General features: G+C 60.0%; 1 protein-coding gene across 4 annotated transcripts in view; it reads left to right on the top strand.

Annotated features, from left to right (window-relative positions):
* PTPRE (protein tyrosine phosphatase receptor type E) overlaps positions 1-15,704 on the top strand; it is a 98,458-nt gene extending 82,754 nt beyond the window's left edge. For 3 of the 4 annotated variants that reach the window (XM_059661727.1, XM_059661725.1, XM_059661729.1), the window contains 11 exons: positions 2,526-2,645; positions 4,019-4,182; positions 4,879-5,014; positions 5,351-5,500; positions 5,812-5,905; positions 6,835-6,911; positions 7,742-7,876; positions 9,982-10,107; positions 10,913-11,079; positions 12,511-12,646; positions 12,882-15,704. In XM_059661727.1, the coding sequence (XP_059517710.1) occupies positions 2,526-2,645; positions 4,019-4,182; positions 4,879-5,014; positions 5,351-5,500; positions 5,812-5,905; positions 6,835-6,911; positions 7,742-7,876; positions 9,982-10,107; positions 10,913-11,079; positions 12,511-12,646; positions 12,882-12,956 (1,380 nt within the window). In that variant the 3' untranslated portion in view covers positions 12,957-15,704. The remainder of the gene's footprint in view (positions 1-2,525; positions 2,646-4,018; positions 4,183-4,878; positions 5,015-5,350; positions 5,501-5,811; positions 5,906-6,834; positions 6,912-7,741; positions 7,877-9,981; positions 10,108-10,912; positions 11,080-12,510; positions 12,647-12,881) is intronic. The other variant, XM_059661726.1, reaches the window with a different exon arrangement.
* The last annotated feature ends 2,233 nt before the right edge of the window (positions 15,705-17,937 follow it).

Here is a 17,937-nt window from a genome sequence, read left to right as displayed (position 1 = left end):
CTCCCAGCCTTCTCTGTAGCCAGAGGGTGGGTTGGTTACAGACCCTGTGGGGAAGCCAGCTGACTAGTTCCTGGCAGAAAGGGGGGGTGTGTGTGTGTGAAGTGGAACAGCCCTGGAGGCGAGGCCAGGACACCAGCACAGCTCACCTGGGGGATGGTGCTGGTGCTGGAGGGAATTTTACCAACTCCAGCCAGAGAAGCAGCCATAGCAGGCAGCATCCTTGGGAAACCAGGAGCCCCCTCCCGCCCCCTCCCCCCAGTGGCACGCCTGGCAGGGCGGCTAGAAAGGCATCCAGGAGCCCAGCTTGGGGCACAAGGGCGGCCGAGGGCCGACAGGGGCTTGTCTTGTAGGAAGTGAACTCACTTCCAGATTGGAGGCGGTATTGGGAGCTGGAGGGAGACTTGTTGGAGGTGGGGAAACCTTCTAGCATATTCTAGCCTGAGGGCCGCTGCAAAGGTGGGGGAAGCAGTGGAAAGGAAGGCGCAGATCCAGGCCTGGGCCTGAGGAGTGACCTCTGCCCTGCCTTTCTTCCATCACCTCACTCACTGCAGGGGGCTAGGAGCCCAGGCAGCTTGGCTAAGGCCCGGGGGGGGGGGGCGGGGGGGTTAGGGGGGAGGGCTGCCCTTTGAGATGGCACTCAGCTGGCGCTGGGGGCAGGGGGCCAGGGACAGGCAGGGCTGGCCCAGAGTCACTGCAGCCCGGGGCCCTGTCTCTGATCCACAGGAGATAGCTTCCAGCCACGGTTCCGGTTGGGGTGGGGGTGGGGGGTCTGTTTTAGGAGTGGGGACCGGGCTGGGCACGGCCACCTTTCTCTGTGTGAGTCCTGGAGTGACTGCAGGAGGCTGGGGCTCCCAGGGACACTTAGCTGCCCCCCCCCCCCACCGCCCCTCCTGCTCTGAGCAGATGCTGTGGCAGGAGCCTGGCGTCCCCTGGGACCAGCTTGCTGGGGGCGGGGCTGGTTTAGGAGGTGGGGGGGGGGGTCCTGAGAGCAGCCCCCACCGCCCGCAGGCCGTTGTTTCCTCTCTGCGTCACCCTGAGCCTCCTCCTGGGTGTCTCCGTGTCTCTGGGCACCCACGTCCCCGCTGCACATGAACTCATTTCTCAACCGAGTTCCCTTTTTCTCGTGGCTTCCACTTCTGCGGTGGCCCCGCGTCCACGCCCCGGCCCAGGGCTGCGAAACAGCTGCTGCCACCTTCTGAGCAGCCCGGAGGGAGGGCCGGCGTGGGGGGGCTTAGGAGGCCCTGGGTGCGGACCTCACAGGAGCCTGGGGGCAGGCGCCGCCCAAGGGCCCAGGGACGGCCTCTCCCGGCAAGAAGCTCAGCGGGTCCCAGGGGCCCAGGAGGCTGAGCCGGGCCCAATCCAGGGCTTGGGGGCTGGCTTCTCCCGGCTGCTTCAGGGACACCCTGGGCCGGATGTGGGAGGGATGTGGTCCCGTGGGTGTCATAACACGGACACGGGCTCTGGTAAACACCAGGGGCCTGAGAGGTGATGAATCCTCATGAGGCACCCCCTGGCCACCCCCCGGCCGTTTCCGGGACTGGCTGTCCCTGCTCAGGAGGCTGTGACTCCAGAGGTGGTGCTGCCGGACCTGCGCCCCTCGTGGGTCCCGCTCAGGCCTGACCGCTGGGGGGGTGCCGGTGCCCAGGCTGCCTCCTCCCGGAGCTGTGCAGGGCCTTTGTGGCTGGGAGGGAGGGAGGGAGGGAGGGACTGGGCCTCTAGCCACGTGGCCAGGCCCTGGGTGGCCATCAGCCCTGTCCTCAGGGAACGGGCATGAAGTGACCAGCCCCTCCCCTCCGCTGCAGGCTGCATTCCTCAGCCAGCGGAGCTGGGCAGGGCCCCGTGCTGCACGTGGGAACAGTTTGGGGGCACAGTCCCAGGGGTTGGGTGCGGGCCCGAGGCCTGGGGGCCCCTGTGGCAGGTCTGGGCCCTGCAGGGCGCGGGCTCAGCAAGAGGGTTCAGTAGACGGTGGCCTGGTGAATGGATGAATGCGTCTGGGCATGGGTGTCCGCAAAGCCCAGTTACAGGCTCAGGGCTGCTCTGAGCAGCTGCCTGGCCTCAGTTTCCCCGTCTATAAGCAGACACTTTCCCGTGTTCTTTTTAAAAATTTTACTTATTGATTTGAGAGAGAGAGAGAGAGAGGAAAGCAGAGAAAGAGAGAGATCATCTGTTGTTCCACTTGTTTATTCATTGATTGCTTGTGTGTGCCCTGACCCTGGATCAAACTCACATCCTTTGTCAGGACGGTGCTCCAACCCACTGAGCCGCCCAGCCAGGGCCTGCCCTGCTCCTTCCCGCTGCAGGAAGCTGCCTGTCTGTTCTCCTAGGTCCCGGGGGCAGGGCTGGCGGGGAGGAGAGACGCATGCCCAGGAAAGTGGTGACAGGGAAGGTGCTGGCCGGGCAGCCACACCTGGGAGCAGGTCAGAGGCCAGAGTGGGCGTGGCCCCTGCCAGCGCAGGGGTTTGAGGTGTTTAGACTCTGGGAGCCGGTGAAGGCGCCCACAGGCCTGTGGCTTTCAATCCCTGCAGGAGAAGTGCTTTCAGTACTGGCCGGACCAGGGCTGCTGGACCTACGGACACATCCGCGTGTGCGTGGAGGACTGCGTGGTGCTGGTGGACTATACCGTCCGCAAGTTCTGCATCCAGTCGGTAAGCGGGAGGGCAGGCGGCTCTCCCCGGGGGTGTCCAGAGCACACGGGGCCTGCGATTCATAACAGACAGAGCTTCACCCACCCCCCCTGCCCCCGCCCCCAGCGCTGCCCCCACCCCAGTTCTGTCCCTGCCCCCAGCTCTGCCCCCGCCCCCAGCTCTGCCCCCACCCTCAGCTCTGCTCTGCCACACCCCCAACTCTGCCCCCAGCTCTGCTCTGCCCCCACCCCCTCCAGCAGCTCTGCTCCCCCAGAGCTCTGCCCCTGCCCCCAGCTCTGCCTCCCGTTCACTAGCATTGCAGTGGCTCCTGCTGAGTGGGTCTGAGGCCGGCGGACTTGCCCGGTGGGGACAGGACAGGGACAGATGGGGGTCAGTGGGCTAAGCATGGGAGTGGACCAAGGACCAGGACCACTGGTGCTGGGCGCTCCTGGCTCCCAGGGCCATTCTGGTGGGAGGAAGGGGGTCTGGCGGAGGGGTGGGTGGGCCCCTCGGTCACAGCGCCCTTTCACTCACTGGGATCCCGCAGCGGGAGTTTAACGGTTTCAAAATGAAGCTGAAACTTCCTCATTCGTTTTCACACTAACTCCCTGCTAGTGTGCCCGGACAGGTTTTCAGGCCTCTCAGCAAAGACTCCTGCATGTGTGCAGGGCAGAGGAAATAGCTAGAGATGTAGACACAGCCGTGACAGCGGGAATGGAAGGTGGGCGGGTGGTGCACACACTTAGGTCACAACATAGGAGTCTGAGCTTCTAGAAGCCACAGCACAGAAAGGGAAGGTGGGCTTTGTCATTCTTGCTGCCCCTGTGCCCCCCTCCCAGACACACACCCACAGATACACATACACACACACACATACACACACCTGACACACACACACAGATACACATTCCCCCAGACACACACTCGCTACATAGACACAGATACACACACACGCGCACATACAGATACACATGCACACACATTCATGCTCACATGTACATACACACACACAGATACACATCCCCCCCAGACACACACCCGCTACATAGACACAGATACACACACACACACGCACGTACAGATACACGTGCACACACATCCATGTGCACATGCACGTGCACACACACACACACACCCTGTGGTCCGGGCAAGCTCCTAGGCCCTGGGTCACCGCATCCATGGGGGAGCCTGAGCAGCGCAGGAGCCTCCTCCCAGGCCCACAGCATCACTGTTTCCTCCCCTGAGGCCCTGGGGAGCGGAGGGCTGCGCTGCTCAGGGGGCACTTACCCAGGCCCCAGGCAGAGGCAGCCCCCTGATGGCCTCGGGGCCCTGAGTCCTGGACCAACTCCAGGGATGGGGGTGGCTGTCCCACGCACGTCCCCCTGTCCACACAGCAGCTCTCCGATGGCAGCAGGGCCCCGCGGCTCCTGTGCCAACTGCACTTCACCAGCTGGCCCGACTTCGGGGTGCCCTTCACCCCCATTGGGATGCTCAAGTTCCTGAAGAAGGTGAAGACGCTCAACCCCGCACACGCTGGGCCCATCGTGGTACACTGCAGGTGCGTCAGGACCCGGGGCGGCTCGTGGGGGCACTCGGCCGGCGATCACCGGTTACGGGGGGGCACAGGGCAGGCGGGCGATGTGAATACCAGCGCAGGCACAGGGCAGCAGCCCAGGGCCCCCACCCCGTGCATCCCGTTGTAGCACAGCCCTGTCCCCCATGGCACATGAGGGGGACCCCAGTATCTACCCCCGACAAGCCGAGAGGCCAGGCCTGATAGTGGGAGTGGGGATGGAGCCTGCAACCCAGACCTGTGCCCTGACCAGGAATCGAACCGTGACCTCCTGGTTCATAGGTCGACGCTCAACCCCTGAGCCACGCCGGCCGGGCACAGTGTGACAGTTTTTTAAAAGCCAGTTGCACCAGTTGTGACGAGAAGACAACACTTGGTAACAGGAAAATTTATCTGAACAACCTCGGGCAAGGCTGTCCCAGCAGCTCTCTCCGATAAGCCTTGGACAGTGTCTAGATACATTTTACTAGGATTACGGCGCCCTCTGGTGGCCTCGCCGTAGACTTGCTCTTCTATAACCCGGAGGAGGTTGGGTGAAGTGCTGAGGTGCCAGCCTCCCAAGGCAGGCGGGCGTGTCCCTCTGTCCTGGTGGGCAGGCGTGTTCTGAGGCCCTGTCATTTGCTTCGGGGTCGGGGGGTTGGATCGTGGCTCACGGGGCGGCCTCTTCCTTTGTCCCCGCAGCGCGGGCGTGGGTCGGACGGGCACCTTCATCGTCATCGATGCCATGATGGACATGATGTACGCGGAGCAGAAGGTGGACGTCTTCGAGTTCGTGGCGAGAATCCGCAATCAGCGCCCTCAGATGGTGCAGACGGACGTGAGTCCCGCCTGCCCTGGCCCTCCCCAGCCCTCCCCACCACACCCCGCCCCACCCCAGGTCCTGGTATGAGCTTTACAAAGCCACCCAGCCGCCTCTGTGGCCCTGGCTTGTAATGTATGCGGGACACTCTCCCTGCCCCCCCCCCCCCCCCGTGGGGGACAGCGCCTGGGGACACCGTGCTCAGTAACGTGATCTTTACTCAAGGCCCTGAGTGGTCGCTAGCAACAGCCATTAACCTCGCTTTTGTCCCAACCTCCTCCTGTGCCCGGAGCGGCTGAGCCCCTCGCTCGGGCGGGGGCTGCGGGGGACTCCAGGCCGCCCGTTGGTCCGCAGGTGCAGTACACGTTCATCTACCAGGCCCTGCTGGAGTACTACCTCTACGGCGACACGGAGCTGGACGTGGCCTCCCTGGAGAAGCACCTGCAGACGCTGCAGGGCACCGCCACCCACTTTGACAAGATCGGGCTGGAGGAGGAGTTCAGGGTGAGCGCCTGGCTCCAAGGAGGGGGCGGCGTCCAGGAAGCTGCCTCCCTGATGACCCCAGAGAAGGCGAGGGGTAGGGAGGGAGGGCTGCCCCCCCCCCCGTGACTCGCGGGAGGACTACTGTGGGGCTCTAAGAGCGGGGCAGCGGCCGGGGGGGGGGGGGGGGACAGGGAGAGTGTCCCGCCTACATTCACTGCCCGAGGCCAGGGGGGTCTGGAGATGGCGGCGGCCCTGGTGCCCTGTGGCAGGGAGCGGCGGGTGGGCCGGGAGCGCCGGGTGTAACCGCGTGGCTCGGTCCTTGGTGGCTGCAGAAATTGACGAACGTCCGGATCATGAAGGAGAACATGCGAACGGGCAACCTGCCGGCGAACATGAAAAAGGCCCGAGTCATCCAGATCATCCCGTGTACGCAGCCGGGCCCCGGGCGGGCGGGCGGGCGGGGCGGGCGGTCCCCGAGGCTTCAGGCCCTGAGGGTTCCCGACCACCCACCTCTGTTACCCAGGGTCAAGGGCAAGGCCCCCTCTGGGCCTAGGGCTCCCCACCCCCACCAGGAAGAGAACGCCCACGGACAGGCCTGTGTGCCCGGGACAGACGTGGGCGCAGAGCTGGGAGGGGGAGTGAGGGGGGGGGACTCCCCAGCAGCGGAGGGGCATGACTCAGGCCTCCAGCCTCTGCATTCCATGAGTCTTCCCCCGGCCTGGGCGAGGCCTGGCACCCCGTTACCCAGAGCAGGAGTGCTGGCCCCCGGTCCAGGCCGCAGACCTGAGGAGCTCAGCGGAGACCTTCCAGGGAAAGGGCCAGACGCTGGCCTGCCCGGTCTTGGGTGAGGGCGGGCCGAGAAATGGACCTCAGTGATCAGAGGGACCTAGAGGCCGGGCTGCCTTGAGCAGAGGGAGTGTCCGTCCTTCAGACACCTCCCCGGGGACCCGGCCCGGACACCAACAGGTGCAGACAGACTTGCTAGAGGCCACCCTGCACAGGAAGTGCCTGGCAACTGTCCGGGCTCAGACTGCCCGGCCTCGGACTCCAGTCCTTGTGGCCGGGACGTCCCCGCCGGCTTCTCTGGCTGCCCACCTGCCCACCTGCCTTTCGCCCCTGAAACGCAGTGTCTGTCATGCTCATAGTTTGATATGAATTCTCTCCGTTCATGACGCATGAAACCCATCGCTGGGTTGTTTTCCTGACGACGCCCCCTCCCGGGGCCCCGTTCACCCACCTGTTCTACAGTCACCCCATCCGAGGGGTCGGCTTGCAGCCACTTCGTTAGTGAGTTTTCCGTGGGGAGCGGGCGGGCGGGACGGCGTCTCCCTCACCCAGGACTTGCCGCCCTGCAGATGACTTCAACCGCGTGATCCTGTCCATGAAAAGGGGCCAGGAGTACACGGACTACATCAACGCTTCCTTCATCGACGTAAGTGCCGCCCGCTGCGCTGCGGGGGGGAGACCCCTCCTCAGACCCAAGAGGAACCCGCCGTCACCATCAGAGAGGCTGGGCCTGCCTCCCCAAACCCACACCTTTCCCGGGAATTCCTCGTGAGAAAGAGTGAATAAGGAGCTGGGGGAGCGGAGCTCGGCGCCCTGCCCCACGGCCCAGCGTTTTCTCGTTCGGCTGTAAATGAGGAGCCACGTCTCTTTCCCGCCTGTGGCACCACCGGCTGTCCTGGTGCCTCCGGACTCGCTCCTGCGGTTTCTCAGACTCATTCGTGCAGGACAGCGCGGTGGGCGGGCAGCGCGCGCCCAGCCTGGCCGGGATGTCTGCTTGCAGAAGGGAAAACTGTGCCGAAGGCCCCTCGGGCCGCGTGGAGGAACTGGGGTGTGAGCCACTTCCTCTAACGCTACGCCCGGGTTCTTTGCACAACCGCGATGCTCACTTAACCGTAGCACCTGGCAGCGTGTCGGGTCAAAGCCCCCAGGTGCCTCCCAGGGGGCCGCAGCGCGTGGCAGGGCTCGGTCACCTTTCCGCCGCCTCATCCTCCATTCCAGCCAGCAGGTGCCAGGGCTCCAGGGCTCCCCATCCTTCCCAGCTCTTCCTACCTTCTGTCCTTTCCATAAAGCCGTGGGTGGCGGGGCGTGGTCGCCATTCAGAGGTCCATTCTGCAGAGGGAGCGGGCGTCCTGCCCTGGGCCTGGGAGCCCGGCGTGCTCTCCCTCCTCCGGCCCTGCTGTGCGGACTCCCGGCTGGTCCTGGGTGGAGCCCAGGAGGAAGTCCGCCTGCCACTGTCCCCTCTGCTCCCATTGGCAGGGCTACCGACAGAAGGACTACTTCATCGCCACACAGGGGCCCCTGGCGCACACGGTGGAGGACTTCTGGAGGATGGTGTGGGAGTGGCGGTGCCACACCATCGTGATGCTGACGGAGGTGCAGGAGCGAGAGCAGGTCAGGCGCTGCCCCGCCGGGCCCCAGGCGGCTTGCACACACAGGTCCTGCCCACCCCATGTGGCAGGTGCTTCATTGCAAACGTCCCACCTGCTCTCAGGTGGGGAGGTCCAGCCATAGCTACTGAGAGAGGCTGGCACTGCAAAAGGTCTCATTTCACCCTCCCTCCCTCCCTCCCTCCCTTCCTCCCTCCCTCCCTCCCTCCCTCCCTCCCTCCCTCCCTCCCTTCCGTCCTTCCTTCCTTTGGGGGGTGGGTAACTATAATCACCCATCAGCTTTCGTTCTTAGATTTTATTTAACCTGCCTTGAAGTTGCACCATTTGGCGTTTGCCACAAACATGAATTTGATCGCAATTTATTGGAGAAAAAGACACGTATTCACTTTCAGCAAGTCATAGCACTGTAGGTGCTGACGCCTGTGCCACTTGGCATTGTCCTGCTCAAGTTGGACGAGTTGTATTTTCGTTTTCCCAGAGACCCATCCATGGCCTTCTTGGATTAGTGTTTATTGAATAACATAATAAGGACTCCTGAACCCACCACCCAGCTGAAAACCCAAACTTTTGCCAATAACGTGCATCTACCCAGGCGTCCCCCAAGGTGTAGCCACTACCCCGGATTTGTGTTTCGATGTCTTTGCTGTTTAAAAACCGGCTTTATTGAGACACAATTCACATACCGTACAGTTCATCTTGTTCAAGGCTTCCGTTCAGTGGGCTTTAGTCTACGCACAGACCTGTGCAACCTCTCCACTAATGCAGATCATTTTCATCACCCCAGAGGGCAACCCCGAGCCCACGAACCGTCACCCCCACCCCGCCCTCTCCGTAGCCCCTGCCACCGCAGATCTGCTCCCTGCCTCTCTGGCTTGGCCCGCCCTGGACGTCTCCCACCTTTTGTGCTTGAGTCCCCTCCCGTCGCATCATGCTTTCGAGGTCCGGCCTGTGGTGGCCGGAGAAGCTCTCCGTCCCTTTGACTGGCAGGTGCTGTTGATTGTGCGGCTGGACTGCTTTGTCCGTTCCTCCGTCGATGGACGTTTGAGCTGTTTCCGCTCTTGGGCTCTTAGGAGTCATGTTGCGAGCATTCACGGCCAGGTTTTTACCCGGGCGCCCATGTTCATTTCTCTCGGGCAGATTCCCGGGGGAACAGCCGGGCCGTGTCCGAACTCTGTATTGCAACGCCCTCTGAGGGGGAGGGAGAGCGTCCGCCCTTTTGGGGAGCATCGCCTCATTTTACTTCCCTCCAGCCGTGTGCGAGGGTTCCCGGGGCTCCCCATCCTTGCCAACACTTACTATTGTCTGTCTTTTTATTAAAGCCATCCAGTGGGAGCGTCTTTGCTCTAAAAACACTTTCCTGTCATACGTGTGTGTGCGTCTAAAGACAAGGCCGATCAGCTCTGCCGGCTTCTTGCTGTCTGTCAAGGGTATCCGTTCAGCACGTGTTCATCAGGGACTTGCTGTCTCGGCTCTGAATTATGCTTTGATATTTTTCTGTGCTGGCGCCAGAAGCTGTGCTTCATTCATCCCCCTTTCATTGTGTTCCTCTTCACCAGCCAGCCATCCGCACGCCGTGTGCCCCTTCCCCTGCCGTGAGCACTGGGGTGGGGGTGGGGGGGGCGCATTTTGGTGGGTTTGTTTATATGAAGGCAGCCACATAGGCCGTGCGGGCTGTCTGCTCACCGCCCACTCCCGCTGATGGGGCTGCATTCCTAGCAGCCCTTCTTGGCTGTGAGCAGGAATCCAGCTTCACGGAAAACCCGTTTTTCAAGCGTCATGTATCGAATAACCTCTCCTTCCAGGCAGGTCCCTTCTGTCCTGTGTCCGAGGTTCACGTCTGTTCCGTCCCCTTGCCCAGCGGGCACTGGTGGGCATTCGGGTTCAGATTCATGCCATTTTCTTGTCCAGACAAAACATGTTCAACGGAAACACTTTCCTCTTTTTGTTGTGATCCTGTTTCCAGGCATATCCTCTGCTTCCTCAAACAAATCATTATAAAAATTCAAAAGAATATTTTAAACCATTTGAGAGCAATCCTGCATCATGTAGTTAAAATGCCTGGCAGCACACCATTCATTAGGAGACTTAAATCCTATTTTCTCCCCCCAGGACAAATGCTACCAGTATTGGCCGACAGAGGGCTCCGTGACTCACGGCGACATAACCATCGAAATAAAGAGCGATGCCCTCTCCGAAGCCATCAGCGTCCGTGACTTCCTGGTCACCTGCAATCAGGTACTGCGCCCTGACCCTGTGCACGGTGGCCCAGCACCACCAGCCCTCAGGGTCCACCTGTCTTGGCTCCTCCCACCCTTTCCGGAGCCCCATGTGGAGGCACATGGAGGTCAGAGCCTCATGTGGAGGTCAGAGCCCCACGTGATGAATGGGGCCAGGTTGTCCAGGGCAGCTCTATAACATTCAGACTTCCAAGGTCACCTGCCTCCTTGCTGAGGGACACGGGGGACGGGGTGCCCACCCCCACTCAGGAGAAAGGATGGTGACTGGGGCAGGAGGAATAAAGGGGACGGGGGACCCCCAGAGGCCTCGCGAGGCTCCGTGCAGGTGCCTTTTCAGAGCCCCTGACCGTCCCGGTCCCACAGGGTCCTGGGCTCTGGTCCTGGCCAAGGGCGAGTTCTGGGGGCGGCCGTAGTGAGCGGCTCGTCTGTGGGACCTGGTTCTGAGCACAAAGCGGCCAGGACCGCAGAGAGGCTCCCGGGGAGACTGGCTCCCTCCGCCCAGGCACGACCCAGAAACTAGACCACAAAATGCTCACCCCAGCCCTGACGGTCACTCCGGCCCCGGCTTCTGGAGAGAGAGGTGGCCTGGCCTCTCAGGCACAGCTGCCAGGGGGCTCCGGCGACACCCCATGCACGTCCTGCTTCCCACGGCCAGCCTGCCCTCGGGTGACCACAGTGGACACAGCCCCACCGAACCCTCAGGGCGGCCAGTGGTGCCTGAGTCCCCGAGGGCAGGTGGCCGGGGCCTTCCCCCCGGGCAGCGAGGGGCGCTGGCCAGCACCACTGAGATGCCCTCCCCACAGCCCCTGGCCCGCCAGGAAGAGCAGACGCGCGCTGTCCGCCAGTTCCACTTCCACGGCTGGCCGGAGGTGGGCATCCCGGCCGAGGGCAAGGGCATGATCGACCTCATCGCGGCCGTGCAGAAGCAGCAGCAGCAGACAGGCAACCACCCCATCACCGTGCACTGCAGGTGAGCGCCCCCTGCTGGCCGCGCCGCGCCCCGCCCCGCCCCGTCCCGGCTCCCAGCGCGGAACGTCTCCAGGCTGCATCCTCACCTTCTCTCGCGCGTGCGCACACATCACTTTACATAAATGCCACCTCATCAGACGTGCGGGATGCATTTGGTGGGAGGGGTCAGGAACCGATTCAAACACATTTCTCGTGCCTCCTAAGCCATCAAAGAAACCCCCAAGCTCAGCTCAGAGCCTCTCCTGAACTTAAAGGCGCTCTGCGTCCGGTGCTGGCCCGCCTCCACACCCTGTCATCTGGGCGCTGGGAGGGGAGCCAGTGCCCCGACGCCAGCCCCGCCGAGGGCTCTGCACCTGGGACTCACCTGGGACGCACCTGGCCTGGCCGCAGGGGGAGCACACACCCCTGTCTGGGGGTCCCAGGTGCCCGTAGAGGTCAAACTAGAAACGTGTTCCTGCGTGTGCTGCCTCCGAAGCCCGGACTGAGTTTAGAACAAATCGGGCACCAGAGATACGCAGGTGACACGGCCCACCGGGCAGACCCGGACAGGTCCCTGCGGGGGGTAGGGGCCGGGTCAGCCCACCTCACCCCTCCTCGGGCCTGAACAGGGAGGGCTCGCATTTCTAACAAGTTCCCGGGAGGGCGCTGCTGCTGTTCCCAGCCCCGCTCTGAGAGCCACGGTCTCCCCCAGGAAGACGGGCAGTGGTGACCGCAGCTGAAACACGGGACAGTTCTGACCCTCCCAGGAGGTGTCCGTCTGCGGTCGCTGGGAAATGTCGGTCCACCTGCCTTCATGAGGCGGGCGCTGTGCCAGCTCCCAGCTGCTCCTCCTGGTGGAAAGCCGAGCTACACCTCAGTGGCCATTAGAAGGCCACCCTGCCCTGGCCGGTTTGGATGGACCGCCGGCCTGCGGACTGAAGGGTCCCAGGTTCGAGTCCCATCAAGAGCACATGCCCAGGTTGCGGGCTCGATCCCCAGTAGGGGGCGTGCAGGAGGCAGCCCATCCATGATTCTCTCTCATCGCTGATGTTTCCGTCTCCATCTCTCCCTTCCTCTCTGACATCAATAAAAATATACACTGAGTGGCCAGATTATTATAATCGGCCAGATTATGATGACCACCCCATCGGCACTTCATTGACACTTCCCAAAATACTGAATATTGAAAACTTCCTAAGCAAATACTCTCAAGATTTTATTATTATTATTTATTATTATTATTTGCATAACTAATTCACTTCATTGTACTGATGGGGTGGTCATCATAATCTGGCCACTCCGTGTATTTTTTTTTTTAAAAAAGGCCACACTCACATTCTCCCCACCGGCTGCAGCAGCGATGCGTGGGGTGGGCGCTGTCCCATTCCTCCCCTCTCCCCGCCCCCCCCCCCCCAAGCGGCGGGGCCCCTGCCTGAACCCTCTCTCCCCGCAGCGCGGGCGCGGGGCGCACCGGTACGTTCATCGCCCTCAGCAACATCCTGGAGCGCGTGAAGGCGGAGGGGCTGCTGGACGTGTTCCAGGCGGTGAAGAGCCTCCGCCTCCAGAGGCCGCACATGGTGCAAACGCAGGTGAGGAGCGGCCGGGGGCTCGCCGGGCGGCCGGGGGCTCGCGGGGCGGCCAGGACTCGCTGAGCTTTTCTAGGCGGGGAAGCGGGTTCCTGGGAAGCTGACCTGTAACAGGTGGGCATGCGGGTCTGCGGGGTTTTCATGCCTGGGCCTCCCTGTGTCTTCCTGAATGCTTCTCCTAATTATTCCAGCATTTTAAAAAATACCGTGTTAATGTCTTCTTGGTTTTCTCTTTCAGGAACAGTATGAATTCTGCTACAAAGTGGTACAAGATTTTATTGATATATTTTCTGATTATGCTAATTTCAAATGAAAACTCCTGCCTTAAGATATTTTTTAATTTAATGGTCAGTATATTTTGTAAAAAAAAAAAATCATGTTAATTTATTTCATAGTTGACATTAATTCCCCTTTCTAATGTCTTTGTATATATCTTGTGACGCTTTCAAGGCCGCCGGCTATGAAGTTACTATGTCGCGAAGGCCCCCTTTTAAAAACTGGAATAATGTATTAAGGTCAGATACTGTCCCATAAAGTATATATTTCGCTAATACCAGTAAATGTTTTAATTTCTCATTAGATTCATATCATTTAATTCCTCACACTCAGCACCTCTAAATGTTATAAATCGTAATGTGCCACGTGTACAAGATGCTAAGCACAGCGTTCACGAGAAAACAGTCGGGGACTCAGAAATCAGGCGGGAATTCGCCTTCTGAAGGCTGATTTGTCGGCCTGAGCCGCAGCATTTTTTTGAGGACAGACTGTTCCTGAAGCTACGCCATAAAGAGTGTGTTTTGTAAAGTCCTCGGTCCCACCCACGTGGTTTCCCTTTTACAATTTAAAGATCCAAGAAGGCCACGCAGCCTGAATCCAGGTCTGCAGTTAGCGACTGTGCAGTGAGAGGAACACAAAGCCGTGTCCAGGGCCGTGCCCGTGCCACCGGGGCCCGATGACAGGAGAAGACCCAGGGGGCCCGGTTCGCCCCTGGCTTTGGATGCAGCCAAAGCGGCCTTCCGAGCGGCACCCCCACAGCGCCCCCTGCTGTCCGTCCCTCTGCGTGTTTGACGCAGATGAATGCCTTTCTCGCTCTGGTCCCATTGGCCGCAGCTGCCAGCGTGGGCGGCGGGTCTCCCAGGGGCCCCACCTCGAAGCACTTCCCTCTCCCCCAAAAGTTCAGGTCAAGCCCCAAGCCCCGCACCCACGGGAGCCAGGAGCGCGCGCTTGGTAGAAAGAGCAGCACGACCACAGGTAACGATGCTTTAAACTTTCTGAGAAGCGTTTTGGTACTTAAATACCCCTTGTAAAAACTCAGACTGTTTGTAAGAAAAGAAACCCTAAAATCTAGATTTATACCGTTTTTTAAAAGTCCCGCTCCGCAGTGTTTAATTGGAGAAGAGAAAGGCTAGCTTATTTTTGGATGGAAATACTACGGAGACCTTGGACATGGATGATCATGACCCCCGGCCGGACAGGACCGGCTCATGGGGTAAAATAGAAGGGCGCGGGGGGGGGGGGGAATGAAGGTAGGCAGGTTTGATTTGGTAGCTAGTCATCTTTCTATGGCCGTTCGTGCCTAGCAGATGAGCACAACCTCAAACACCTGGTCTCACTGACGGACAGCAGCTCACCTGTGCATTGTCGGTACGTCCGTTGCTTTTTAAAAGACATATCCACGCCTCGTTTGACATTTCCTCTGCGAGCGGATGGCACTGTTTCTCCTGTGTTCGTTGCCTGAGCCAGGCCCACAGCTGTGTCCGTGGCCAGTGCGCAGGCTGTACCCAGGCGGGGCCGGGTTCCAAGCACAGACTCACAGGTCACCAGGTTCCTGCCTCTCCCCGGAGCCCCACCCAAAGGCCAGCACAGGTGCCCCGCTGGGAAGACAAAAGCACAACTCTGGGAGGGCTGCCATCTGCCAGCAGGCCGCAGCCCTGGGCTGTGCACACGGCACTGATGCCACCTGCCGTCCTCTCCCTCTGGACACCCGGACCCCACACCTGGGCCCCGGAGGGAGACGCAGGGAGCGCTGCGAGGCAGGCTGGTTGGCTCCGTAGGTGCTCACTGCTAAATCCCGAGCCCAGAGCCTGCCTTTGACCGAAGGGGAAGAGGCAGGGGCTTCGCTCGCCACCGATCCTAGAACTAGAGCCGGCTGCCTGTCACTTATTTGAGGGGCCCACGTGGAAGGGCGCGGATTTGGGTCCAAATCGAGGAGCCTTGCTCAGCATCCTCCACGCCCTCCAATGGGCTCCCTGGCACCTCCTGGAGGAGACGGAGACCCCCTCAGGGCGCCCTCAGGAAAGTGCCCCAGGGGTGTGCCCTCTGGCCCCTTGCGCCCTCCGGGTGTGCACCGCAGGTGTCCGGGTGCCCCTTTGGTCCTTCCAGTCCCAGAAACAAAGCAGAAGCCACTGTCCCTTGGGCACAGACCCTCCCCAGGTGGGGGCAGCCCGTGCTTGCCTTCCCTGGGGGCCTGTAATGCAGCCAGCTGGCCCCGGGCAGGGGTCGGGGGAGCCCTCGGGACTCACCGCCTGTCTGCAGCCACGTGGGAGCTCTTCCCCCTCAGTCACTGAAGGTCCCCTCTGCACAGGGGCGCCACCCGACCTGGTTCCCCTGGCGTTTCCCTATGTTGCACGCAGTTGAATTCAATGCCAAATCCGATCGGAAGGCTCCGGTTCTGACCTGTGTGCTTGGTCACCATGTGACTCACTCACTCTCCGTGCGCTCATGAGGAGTGCAGGCCGGGGCTCTAAAGGGTATTTTTTATGTGTTTTTAAAAACTTTCACAATGAGCCTGGCATCCGTTTCAGCACCCGGAGACATGCCCGCGTGTTGTTTTTTTAATGTCTGGTTACTGATACTTGTGTGTAACTACGTCATGTTTCATTCATGTGCGACCTTTCTATGTATGTACCCCGGTTTCACCCATCTTGCCTCCTTTTATTACATTCATCGTTTGCTCTTGTTCTGATTTTGATGCCACTGAATGTTGCTGACGTCTTTGTACCTGCAGATTGCAAGGTGGGAAACATTCCGACGCAAGGATAAACCTTTGCTTTGACTTCCAGCCTGCGTCTCGTTCTTTCTAGACCACTGATGTTGGGGCTTCTGTGACTTAGCTAGGAGTAACCCCTCCGGCGTGCGGGGGGGGGGGGGGGGCCATGGTGGGCGTGGGGGCACGGTGGGTGTGGGGGCATGGTGGCCAGGGCTTGGCCCCAGTGTTCAGCTGGTCCTCAGGCCTGAGGTGCAGGCAGGAAACACAGCATAACTCGCCATCAGGGAGCCAGCACTTTTGCTGGCGTCCAGGCAGGAATCTGAGCTCTGAGCAGTGATGTCTCGGTAGACAAGGGTGACGACAGATGCGTCAAGTCCACAGCCAGGTTGACTCAGAAGTCCTGGATGTTGCTTTTCCTCCTAAAATCTAAAACCCCACCAGCCGCCCTCTGCCGTTCTCATGGCTCTGGCTGTGCCCGGCTCTCTCCACCCACCCACCTCGCCTCCCTCCCTCCCTCCCTCCCTCCCTAAGCTTCCTTTCAGCATTCTAGACCCACATGGGATCCAAGCATATGCTTTTATTCTCTGTATTTAATAAATTTCAGGAGCCTTATGTTTGCTAAGATGATTTGAAACCTGTTAGTCCCCTCTCCAAAGCCACCTGCCGTGAAACTCACCTGCAGCAAGTGCCGTTGGCTCTCCTGGGCCCTGGCGTGCCTGGGTCTTCCTCGGGCTCTGCCTGCACCTGTCTGTGACAGGGTCCCCTAGGGCAGTGGCCCCCGCTCCTGCTCTGGGGCGGGGGCAGCCTTCCCTGGGCTCCGTCCACCTGGAGGAAGAGGCACAGACACGCCCTGAGGTGTGGGGCCTCAGGCCGCATCAGCCATTCAGGGACCAGCCGATTCCAAGCAGTGAGCCACCACCTCGGGAGGGTGTGTGTGCACACGCTTGTCCTTGTGCCTGTGTATGTGTGCGAGTGTGTGTGTGCTGGGGGGTCTGGCCTAAAGGCAAGAGCGGGCTGGTCCTTTGAGCAAAGGCTGTGCCAGAGTCTTGAGGGGAAGCGGGGAGACGTTCCATTTCCTGAGAAGTTCGGGGCAGGGGGCTCCTCACCTGGAACCGGAGGCTGACGGTCCGGACCCACAGCAAGCGGGGCGCACTGCCTGCAGCCTGCTCCCAGCCTCAGCCTGGTTGATGGTTACCCGCCCCCCCCCCCCCCCCCCGACCCCAGTGTGAAGTGCAGGATGCACAGTGGGCGTTTCCCATCCAGACCCACAACGCTGGCTGCGCTCCGGAAACACTGTGCTCACGAAGGGGGGAAAGTGGGCTCATTTATTTCCGTGGGATTTGTGGTCAGAATGAAACCCGAAAGCGTTGTTTTTTAATTTGTCTTTATTGTTGAAAGTATTACAGATGTCCTCCTTCCGCATTGTCATCCCCCATTCCACCCCCGCGCCTTGCCCCAGGCTGTCGCCACACTACTGCGTCCATGGGCCATGCGTTTATGCATCCTAGCGATTTGGTTAATCTCTTCCCACCCACCCCCACCTTCCCTGGGATTCGCACTCTGTTCCCTGCTGCTATGCCTCTGGATCTGTTGTGCTCATTGGTTTATTTTGTTCTTTAGATTCCACATGAGTGAGATCATGTGACACTTGTCTTTCTCTGACTGGCTTATTTCACTTGGCGTAATACTCTCCAGGTCCCTCCATTGTGTCTCAAAGGGTAAGAGGTCCTTTTTACAGCTGCGCAGTATTCCAGGGTGTAAATGTACCAGCTTTATTACCCACTCATCTGCTGATGGGCACTTGGGCTGTTTCCAGATCTTAGCTACTGTAAATAATACTGCTGTGAACATACAGGTGCATATATTCTTTCTGAGTGGTGTTTCGGGTTTCTGAGGATAGATTCCTACAAGTGGGATCGCTGGGTCAAGTAGCAGTTCCATGTTTAATTTTTTGAGTTTTGTTAATTACTGTTTTTTTCATTAATCAGTATATTCCATTCCCACGGCACACAGCTAATTGAAATTTTTCTATATGTGAACTTCAGGAACAACCTAATCAAAGAAAAGTCGTTATTGTTCATTTCCTTGAATTTGGCCTCCCTGAATTCACATTTGTGACTCACTTTCCAGTCAAGCACCTTTCTGAGGCCCAAGACTGTCCTTTTTTCTTTTTCTTTATTTAAAAAATATTTTTATTGATTTCAGAGAGGAAGGGAAAGGGAGAGATGGAAGCATCAGTGAGAGAATCATTGATCAGCTGCTTCCTGCACGCCCCCTACTGGGGATGGAGCCTGCAACCCAGGCA

Source organism: Myotis daubentonii, chromosome 13 (assembly GCF_963259705.1).
Source record: "Myotis daubentonii chromosome 13, mMyoDau2.1, whole genome shotgun sequence".
In the NCBI taxonomy this organism is placed as follows: Eukaryota; Metazoa; Chordata; class Mammalia; order Chiroptera; family Vespertilionidae; genus Myotis; species Myotis daubentonii.
This window is presented reverse-complemented; position numbering and strand designations above follow the sequence as displayed.